General features: G+C 41.1%; 1 protein-coding gene across 1 annotated transcript; it reads right to left on the bottom strand.

Moving 5' to 3' along the window:
- Window positions 1–2,355: 2,355 nt before the first annotated feature.
- On the bottom strand, window positions 2,356–10,573 carry LOC108571214. Its single transcript, XM_017933214.1, has 4 exons — window positions 10,299–10,573; window positions 5,507–5,561; window positions 4,994–5,277; window positions 2,356–2,850 (listed from the first exon to the last, which is right to left on the bottom strand). The coding sequence occupies exons 3-4, from the start codon at window positions 5,252–5,254 to the stop codon at window positions 2,356–2,358; spliced, it is 756 nt and encodes a 251-aa protein (XP_017788703.1). The 5' UTR covers window positions 5,255–5,277; window positions 5,507–5,561; window positions 10,299–10,573.
- Window positions 10,574–10,853: the final 280 nt, after the last annotated feature.

Genomic DNA, 10,853 nt, shown 5'->3' with positions numbered 1-10,853 from the left:
CCTCCTTTTTCCATTCACGTGGAGAGTGTGAAACACGAAACGGGAATTATGAAGCGTAGAAATATTTCATGTAGCGTTCACCGCGTGCAAGAATACAAATGTTTGTTCAACCAACGAAATCGCGGAACGTAACGATTTGAATAATTTTCAAAAGCAGCCACCGGCCCGGCTCTCTGTTTCAACGAACGTCCCGCTCTTCTAATGTTCGATAGAGAGAGCGCAGGTAGGGAAACGCGCGTGATCGGTGAATTCTGTGAACCAGCCCTCGAATTCTTTTTCCCCCCGCTTTGTCTCTCGCCCCTTCCTATCTCTCACCTGATAAAACAAAAAGAAACGAGCCACCATCGCGGAGATATCGAGGACGAGCGAGGGCGGGATTCCTCTAATTAATGCGTTCACGTTTGACTGGTGCAAACGTCGTTCGTGTGTTTGATCAAACACGAGTGTGCATCTGTTTGCACGCGTGTACATAGGACGGGAGAGGCGACGTCTCTTCCTCGTCGTCTACGACTTCCAATATGCCAATCAGCCACCGCGTGCGAATAGATATTCGTTCTCTCCCTCGTTCATCGTCCTGGCTTTCCACATACGGTGAAATAAATGTACACTCAGACCGGCGGATGCTTGGAATTAAGCGCGACGAACTTTCTACCGGAGCGTTCTATTGGATTATGGAAGTTAGTGGTTGTTAAATAATTAATAATCCTTATTTTAAACTAGAAACTTTTATTAGACACAAGGAAGGTTCGCTTCTCTACTTGATGGTAAGAGCACTGTATACGGACTGAGAATGCTCCTACGACCCCGCTTGGGAACGAAGGGCCTTTTGTCACGTATCGTAAACATTTGGATCGTTACTAAACAGAGGCGGTAAGGCTAAACGGATTTCTCCGAACGTATACAAAAGTAATATACAGGGTGTCCCGTAACTCCTCGAACACCCGGAAATGGGGGGTTGCTGGGGTGACTCTGAACAACTTTTTCCTTTACCAAAATGTTGTTTGAAGCTTCATTTTTGAATTATTAAGGAAAAACACTGGCCAATCAGAGCGCGCGTAGAGCCCGCGCTCAGGGACGAAGCCTCTCATTTCCCAATAGAATTTATATCTCGAATTAGTTGTAGAAAATAGAACATAAAATAAAAACTTTGTGTTTCAATCAAGAAACTGGTCCTTCGTAGCCTTAGAACATTAGTCGGCGCACACGTGCAAAAACCGGCAAAGCTTGAACGATCGAAAGATCAACCGCATGCCCCGAACAGTGTGTCTGGTGGCGGTGTGAAAGTGGGGAATTTGTTATTACATTTGTTATATCGCTCGGTGATGTCGAAGGTCTGTTTATTATCTTAGGTCGTGCGGTGTTCAGATGTGAGAGGCGTCGAGTTCTTCGGTGTAGCGAAATAATTTTCGCGCCGACTAAGACCTCGATTAGTTAGGACGCGCTGTTCTATCGGGAATACCGGAAAGCGACGTCTATTATATTTACCTGCTAATCGACTCGTTGGTGAAATAAAAAAACGAAAGAAAAGTATCTGTTTCGAATCCGTACAAGCTTTCGAAATCGGCGTACAAACGACGATTAAACGGTGAATACACTGGTAATATCGCAATGTAACGACTTTATATAATCGAGCTTTGATTACGCTCTTCTCTATCGCGTCATTCGTTAATGCAATGCGCATTTTCCAGTCGGACGCTGATCGGATTTCCCCGCTTATAGTATACTGACGCGCGTACAGTGTTTCGCGTATCGCTTAAGAATCGAATTATACTGTAACAACGTTTGCTTCCCGACTATCGCGTTTCGCCTGCAGAGAACGCGGGATAGAGAGACAAGAGGATCCGTCGTTCGGTTTATTTCGAGTAGGATATTCGGCGATTTTTTTCTGATTTTTTTGCCCCCGTTTGTTTTTCTTCTCATCCGGATCAACGTTGCTCGCTTTTAAAGAGGACAACGTTGCTCGTGAACCGTGGAAAGTATTTCTAATATCAACCTGTTAGCGCGGGAACTAATTAGCTCGTCGTGTTTATTACAGGTCTGCAAGCACGAGAAAATTTCATTTCTTCTTGAAAATTGTGCTCTGGTTAACGGGGTCTTTTAAAGGGAAAATTAGAAAATTTGTCTTTCGTCTGTTGAACCCCTTCAGCACCATCGATACATTTATTCACAGTGTTCTTGTTTTTAATTCGTTCCACCAGATTAGCTTACTTAATGAAATACAATTTTCTCGAAATAGTTGTTACGTCTTTTAGCAAAGAGGAAAAGGTAGATGTTTGTACAGACATGAAAAATTCAGAACAGTGTTTCATTTTCGCAAAGTCCATACTAATCACGCACACGCACATCCAGGTAACGTCAATTTTTCCACAAAGTTCCCCGAAAGATCGTGGAAACTCCTTTGAAAAACGCCTGCCTGAGCGACAGCGCGGCGATTATGGCAGCGACAGCGATGCACATATTCTTCGTCTCGCTGGTCCACGAGCCGAACTTCTTGTATCCGTAACACTGCGCTGCGATACCAATGGTGAAGCACAGCATGCCCAACAAATTGTGTCCGAACTTCGTCAGAACCGGTCTGACGATGTTCCTAAATCTCAGCGTGAAAACTGGATAACCGAAGAGCGTTAGGAACAGCATCAAGCTGACCGAAGTGATACCGAGTATGGCGTGTGTGGACCGGAAATGGACCGATTTCTTGCAAAATATGAGAACGACGCCGGCTACTGTGCATGCAACACCGAGTACTTGGAGGATCCAGTGAAGGTGTTTCTTGGCACGGTGCGTAAGAAAGTTGGTCAGGATGCTTTCACCAGCCAGGATGAGAATGGCCTCCGACATCAACAGGACGTACTGAAAAGGGAGGTAAGATCGAGTCGTGAGCGGCGGTGGAAGTTGCGGTCGTTGGACGAAGTCGTTAGAACTTCTTTGGCCACCTCGGTTAGCCACGCTCTCTCGCTGTCCCCTACCCCTTGGGGCAAGCGAGCTAACCTGGCTGGTTGAACGTGGTCTCATAGTTGAATTTCGATTTTCGCCCGCTACTCTATCTGTACAGGGTGTTTCGAAACGCGTGGACGTAACTTGAGGGTTGAATTCGGTACGCTGACATACGAAAATATACCTCGTTTCCGAAGAAGAGAAGGACAGTTTTTAAATGAACGTAAATGAGAAAAAATTCATTGATCGTTGTTCGGTCCCGAGCACCGCGACGCAGGACCTGCGGGACGAGTGCGTAGCCGAGCCGCATGGCATCAGCGGAACCGTGTTACAATGTCGCGACAAGGCCTTCGACAAAGGGATCGCGGTTGCCGAGGCGAGAGGGCTCGAGTGTTTCTTCGCTCGAGGGGACTCGCGTTGGGTCCTGTGTCGCATGGGCCGCCGAAAGCGATCATCGCTCGACGTCTTCCGTATCGCGTCGCACTTACCACCACCACGTCGGCTTCGTGCTATAAAGCACGGAGGTTTTCACGCTCGAAGCGCATTTCTACCGAGAACACGCCTAGAAACACATTCTATTGAAAACACGCCCAAGAAATACAATAATTGTTTTAGTTCGAAAACGTGTTGATTTCTTTCCTATAAATAAGACTCGCCCTGCCGCGCGTCAGCGTTTCCAAGCATCGAAGAGCTACAGCGTTTCGGGACGCTACAGTCGTGGAGGACGAATTAATTAGCCAGCTCGATCTAGATTCGTTGGATTTTTATTTGTGGAGCAGCTAGAGTCTTTGGTTTGCAACATAGTGAACAATGTCAAGGAACTGTGATGCATTGAAGAAAGTTGTCGGTGAATTCAAACAACACCCCTTATTCTTGAACGAGTGAGAAGATCCACGATCTACGAGAATTTCTATGAAAATTATTGAACAGGTATCGTACGAAAGAAGCTGTAATTCGGGAACGTTTATATCAACTTTTTTCCCCATTTCAGCGTGCCGAGTTCATCCCTGAAGTTACGTCTACGTGTTTTCAAACACCCTGTATATAAAGGTACGTCGTGTATGTACGTATATGTATACACGTGCGTAGGTGTGAAAAGGTGGGAAGTAAATGGTGCAATTTGAATCGGGGAAGATAGCCACAGAAGAGACTCTTGGGCAAGGTTGCCACGAAGAAGAGAACTTTCTTCTTTGTCGTTTTGTTCGTGTTTGGCTGACGGCAAACGGAGAAGCTCTTTCTCTCTCTCTCGTCGCCTTTTGAACGATTAAACCACGAGAGTCGTCCGCCTCGGCTTATCTCTCTGATTCAATTTTATAGTTTATGCGCCGTCTAACTGTGTCGCACCTTCGAAACCCTTTCTTTTTCTTCCCCTTTGTTTCCGTCTCCCCCCCGGCTTGTTTTTCCTCCGGTGAAACGAGGTGTTTGCAAATGTCCCGGGCGTTTGCATCGAACCCTTAGACGTGACCGGGCGAAACGCGTGTTTCACGGTTCGTGTAAATGATGCATCTGTTAGGGGATGAATTAATCGCAGGTGCGCAACGGTTTCACGGTTTAACAAGAGCGTTACACCGTGACGAAATTTATCGGACAAATATGTATGTGCGCGATCATTACCTCCGAGCGTTTGTCGATTAATTGGTAATTAATAACGCGAACAGGTCGGATCGAGGTGAAAATGTCTCGTTTCAAACCCATTTTTCAATTTCGAGCTACATAATTCGGGAAGATCCGAGGAATGTTGAAAAAATTCACAGGAAAAAGAACGAGCTTCGGAAACACAGGATCCCCAAATGTCACGCGTGTAATAATAGCAGACAGACCTAAACGAGGATAAGCTCTGATATTTCGACCCGTGATGAATCAGAATTGACAATAGAGCCGATGATAACGCGTGAAACGTACTCTGAACTGTGTTACGCGACAGATTAATACGGATCGCGAATGTACAAAATTTCCACGAACAAATCAAAACGCGTACTCTTTTTTTTCTCGACGAACGTTTCAAAGGTATTTAACGGAAACAAGTGTCGAATGAATTAATAATATTTAATATACCTACCCCAAGGGTGCAGAGAGTGACGTGTAAATTGAACGCGCTTGCAGACGGAAGGGAATGGTACAAAGTGAACGCTGTCAGACAAACGATGAGTATATGGTTAACGAGGTCGAGCCCGGTAACGCATATGCTGTATACGCTTCGTTTCGTGTCAGAACCTTCCGAATTTACGGAACTATTCGAAGAACTCGAGGACGACGCGATGTCGACTTTTGTGTCCCTCAACGGAAGTGACGTCATCGCAATTCCCCCTTTCCTCGACATCCTTCCTCACTACTTCGGCGTATCTGTAAGTTGTGCAACAATTACGGTACCTGCTACACACATATACATATATACACGTATGTACATCGTATCTATGCAAGAATTTTACTACTCCTTTGGCCCTTTTGATTGGTTAATTAAGCGAAACTATGTATGCAACCGTTTATTGGTTGTTTAATTAAATTATTACTAGCTCTCTATTACACGCGTATTCACTGGGATTTAACGTTCCGATGTACAGGGTGTACCTACCAGTTTTTTATTGTTCTTCTGTTCCTGGTGAAAGTTCGTCGATTCGTTTCTATGACTGAAAAATGAGAGACATATGTTGCGTTATAAATATAGGTCGGGTGTGAGGATTTATTAAAAAGTTATAGGAAAAATATGGGATACGAAGGGGAACTATAACGGGAGTGTTTGACAGCCTCGGGGAAAAGTTATTTCGAATAACGGGTAAATTCGATTTATTCGCTTGTGGGAAGTTTTCGAATAAAACTGACGAATAAATTCCTTTCCCCGATCGGCTCTGTTTAAATTCCATTTAAGTATCAATCTTTTTCTCAAACAGTGGCAGAAATCTTGCGGGAGGAAGGTAGATTAATCAGTAAAATGTAGGGTCGGCCTACAGGCCATCGGTCGATTCCACAAGTGTCAGTAAAATGTAGGGTCGATTCCACTAGTGACAGTACAAGTGTTACTGTACTTTGTCCAGTTTGGTGGAGAATATTGTTTAAATGCAATGGAAGTTTACCTGTGTTTTTCTGAATTTCAAAAATTCAGGCAGAATTGTAAATATTATACTGTCTCGCAACGTAAATTTAAGTAAATTAGGTTGAACTGCACAGAAAAAACAAACGGACGCAGCATAACGTGTAGTTATAATTGTTATGACATGTAAATAGAACGATAAATTTAGTGTAAATATAGAAAACGTATAATATAATTTATTTCATGGTATTGTAACAAGCAAACGATGAATAAATTCTTAATTCTTTCATGGTATTGTTACAAGCAAACGTTGAATACATTTTTGATTCGTGTAAAAATAATTATTTAACACGATAAATTTAGCTGTACTATGGTTATTTTTAATCTACGACCACAGGTCAACCTGATTTTTAATCCCTACGAAATTAATTTAACCACGAGTAAGTAACGAGAACGCTAAAACGTATGTTTCCATTGAAGAATATTGTAAAAACGTATAAATTGTTATATGCAATGTTATAACAAATTGTTAGAAGTATAAATTTATACCAAAAAATTGTGAGAATTAATAAATTATACGTTATTATAACATTACAATAGAATGCGAAATAGAATTACGAAAGAATCGATTGATTCCCGCGAAAAACGAAGGATTTCCCGCGAAAAGTGACCGATTCCCGCGAGAAATTGTTGATTTCCCGCGGAAAGTGATCGATCTCCCGCGAAAAGTAGTCCGTTTCCCGCGAAAAGAAGGTTTCCCGCCTGACCTAACCGACGATTTTGCTAATGACTTTGGGGAGAGGGTACCGCAGGTATAAATAGACCCGCCGATGTCCCGCGAAATCATTCACCCTTTATACTGGGCCTTAGACACTTCGCGGCGTATTTTGACCTGAAGGTTCTGAGATGTGAATAGAGTGGTCGGGGGCTACTTGCTAGTCTATGTCCACCCTGTACACACTCAGCCTTCTTGTAACACTTGTATACATTAGAATCAATTAGAATTTCTATTACTAATTATTAAACAAATTTTAACAATTACCGGCACTCGCTAGGCACGTAATATCAGACTTTAAATACTCGACTTCGAACTTCGGTTTAGTGATAATTCTATTAATGTTATAATAACGTATAATTTATTAATTTTCACAATTTTGTTATTAATTTATACTTCCAAAAATTTGTTAAAACATTACATATTATTATTTATACATTTTTGCAAGTTTCTTTGACAAATAAGTACGTTTCAACGATCTTATTACTTTCTCGTTGTGAAATCAAGTTCGGAGGATTAAAAATCAGGTTGACCCTTGGTCGTAAATTTAAAATAGCCATAGTGAAGGTGAAATTATTATTTTAAATAAATGTTTCTATACGAATTAAGAATCTATTCAACGTTTGTTTGTTGCAATACCATGAAATAAATTGTATTATATATTTTCTCAGTTTAGACTGAATTTAAAGTTCGTAAGGATTAGAAATCAGGTTGACCTGTGGTCGTAGATTAAAAATAGCCATAGTGAAGGTAAAATTATTACGTTAAATAATTGTTTTTATACGAATTAAATATTGATTCAACGTTTATTTGTTGCAATACCGTGAAATAAATTGTATTATATATTTTCTCAGTTTAGACTGAATTTAAAGTTCGTAAGGATTAGAAATCAGGTTGACCCTTGGTCGTAAATTTAAAATAGCCATAGTGAAGGTAAAATTATTACGTTAAATAATTGTTTTTATACGAATTAAATATTGATTCAACGTTTATTTGTTGCAATACCGTGAAATAAATTGTATTATATATTTTTTCTGTTTACACTAAATTTAAAGTTCTGTTTACATGTTATAACAATTAGAATGTAGACGTTTTGCCGTTTCACGGTTTTTCCTCTGTTAATTATGTGTTTATAAATCATTTCAAACTAAAGCAGCACCATGCCCACCCTTAATTAAACCGTCTCAGTAGTTTACCGTAATTAATAATCTATTTTCGGAATTTATACGAGAATTTTTGAATTTTAGTAAATACTAGAGTCAGTGCATCGCGTATTGAAATAATAGCTTATACAGATAATCTTTTGAAATTACTCTTAATTAGGGAAAATCTTGAATCTTGTATGGAAGATGAAGATTTTCAGGAAATATTTATTTTTCAACAATGAATTTTTGTTTTATCGATTAATAACGTACGAAATGATTTTTGGAAAATTTTCTTCGTTTGAACGTTCGTTTAAGGTTCGACTATGATGTAATTTATTCAAAGCGATATATTATGAAATTAAATTAATCACTCAATAAGTATTAACATTAGATTGTTTCCTCGTAATGGCCATGGTGGTCATCAGTGACTGGAGTGCCTCAAATGTTTAGAATAATTAAAATGAAATAAATGTTGTCAACTAAAAATTTTGAACGTCATAGCTAACTAGACATTATTTTCAATTGAAAAAAAAAATTATAAAGCATAATACGTGCAAAGAGCAAAGAATGCAAAGAATGATACGTGCAAAGAGCAAGCGATATCGTATCCAAGTGAGAGAAAAGAATTTTTTCTGCAATTTTCCCGGTGGAGAATCGAGGAAAATATTCGAGACCGAGCTCCTCCTATTCTTCTCGCCGCTATCGGTGTAAAGTTCTTTACGACAAGGCCCTCGAAAACTGTTTACCAATGGTCAGAGCCCACCGCAGAGCAATAGTAATTACTAGGCACGATAAGAGGGAATTACAAAAGGGACGGGCCGGTATTTGTGTTGAAGTGATTACATCTGGGAGCTCGCGCCGGTGCTGACCCCCTTTAAAATCGGGCCACTGATCGAAAGAAACGGAAATGAGTTCGTTGGTCCCACCTTTTGCTCGAAGAGCAAACGAAAAATGTAAGAGGACATATGACGTGGGGGGAATCGAACACTCGGCATATAATTGATTTACCGATTTAAATTCCGATCGATCCCCTGCTCCACGGACTTTATTGCGATCGAATCTTCGCGGAAATTCCTACGTACAGGGTGTCTCGAAAGCGCGGCCGAAGGGTGCACGGATTTTTCAGATGATCGACGTGGTTTTTCGCCAGCTTTTTGTTCTCACTGCTCTATTATCTTTGTGCACACTAGCGTTCGTGGAGATTGACAGCTGTGCGATTTAAACAATGAAACAGGTACTTGCAATTTTTTTTATAAATATTGGTAGAATATTGCTACGTTTCTCAGAAATGGAATTTTAGTCATTTAATTAAGGAAACTTGAATTTTTTAGTAATTCAACCCTTTGCCTTACGATTCTTTTAACGTTAAATAAGTTTTAATACCGTGTCGAATAAAAACCAGTCGAATACTATACATAATTTTTATTTGGCAAGGCTGAAACGTAAATTGAAGTTGAGCTTGAAATTCGAGTTTATTACAAGTGTCCTTCCTCTGTTATATCTGAACCATGATCTAAATGGAAAGAGTAGCCTATGATTCCGAGACAAAGGGTTAATTTCCAACACTACTATGGTTGTCCAAAAATTGTCCACTTCTCAAAATTCTAATTTTTTCGAGGACGAAGCTCCATATAAAAAAGTATCATTTCAATGGTACTACTACCGGCACTACAATCTATATTCATTCAGGACGCTCCCCTAGATAAGAGAACTACCCTCGCCATCCAGCGTAACAGATACAGCAACGGGAAAGAAACTTTCGAATAGGCAGAACGTAATTTCTCGTTCTTACGTAGCCGGTCATAATCTGTTGCAGGATATCGAAGCCAGTAAAGAAAATAAACTAAGTTTCCTTCCGTCTCGAGACGAGAGAACGTTACGTAGCTACTGAATATCCTCCGACCTCCTGCACACTTTTTATTCCGATTTATTTCGTCCACAATATAGTTCGTTAACGGTGTTTCCTTCGTCTCGACTTTTCCACCTTCGTTGACGTCGTCGTTCGAGAAGGAAACGTCCTCTGAACCAGTCTCTTCGCTTTTTTCCATACGCGTAAAAATTGAGGCAACCCCTCGAAATTGTTTTACTTGCTTAGGTTTATTGCACGGAGCACATCACGGTTACTCAGGTGTTCAGAGAGAGAGAGAGAGATTTTCCCGATACTGGTATCGTTTAATCGAATAGCGTGGAAATTTTCTCTCCTCTATATACACGTGTGTGTGTGCCTGTGCGTGGTCGAAAGTGACAATTACTCCGCGTGTGTCCATAGCGGAGGAAAAGCTGAGAGCGATGGTTGGAGAGGAAAAATTTCCGCGTCCTCGGTCGCGTTGGCCAGTGCAGAGAAAAAAAAAGAGAAAGAAGAGAGAGAGAGAAAAACACGAGATTTCGTAGAATTTTAAACGACTCGTTAACTCACCAAACAACCCACACAGCCCTCCTTCTTCGAAATTACGCGAATTCTTCTTGAATTATAGCCGCACTGTGCGCTACGAAACACACACACACACACGCGTGCGTATATACTACTGTGCACAATGTGTACGCCTTTGTCCTACTTCCTGTATGTACAACACTGTCGAAACACTCAGAGACGAGTTTCTATCTCGCGGGGCTTAAACATCGATGACAATCCAAGTGCGACCGCTTTCGTACTAATTGAGGAAATCTCTCAATCGAATGGAACACGCGTTTACATCTACCACGCGATATTCAACATTTCGCTCTCTTTCTTTGTCTCCTTCTTTCCTCCTCGTTTACGCAGTTCCCTCCCTCTCTCTCGGATCTATTGCTTTCCGTCGCGTAGAACCGCGACAGGCAGAGTCGAACCAGATAATTGGAACGTTCTGTTAGCGTGGTGTCACGTGACCGCGGCTCTCATTAATTAAAGGCGATACACATAACTGCTACGTGACGCCGATAATCAGATGTCATTTTTACGAGAGTGATCGCAGTCGACGTGACTCTTCTATAC

This window comes from Habropoda laboriosa, unplaced genomic scaffold (genome assembly GCF_001263275.1).
Source record: "Habropoda laboriosa isolate 0110345459 unplaced genomic scaffold, ASM126327v1 scaffold57, whole genome shotgun sequence".
NCBI lineage: Eukaryota > Metazoa > Arthropoda > Insecta > Hymenoptera > Apidae > Habropoda > Habropoda laboriosa.
Note: the sequence above shows the minus strand (reverse complement) of the source record. Positions and strands in the feature narration are given on the sequence as shown.

What these genes read in the sequence shown, in the direction of transcription:
- LOC108571214 (XM_017933214.1), bottom strand. Translation starts at nt 5,254, where the DNA reads ATGTCGAGGAAAGGGGGAATTGCGATGACGTCACTTCCGTTGAGGGAC. An exon ending in TCACTCTCTGCACCCTTGGG is followed by an intron (nt 2,851 to 4,993) that starts GTAGGTATATTA and finishes CTCCCTTTTCAG; the next exon opens with TACGTCCTGTTGATGTCGGA.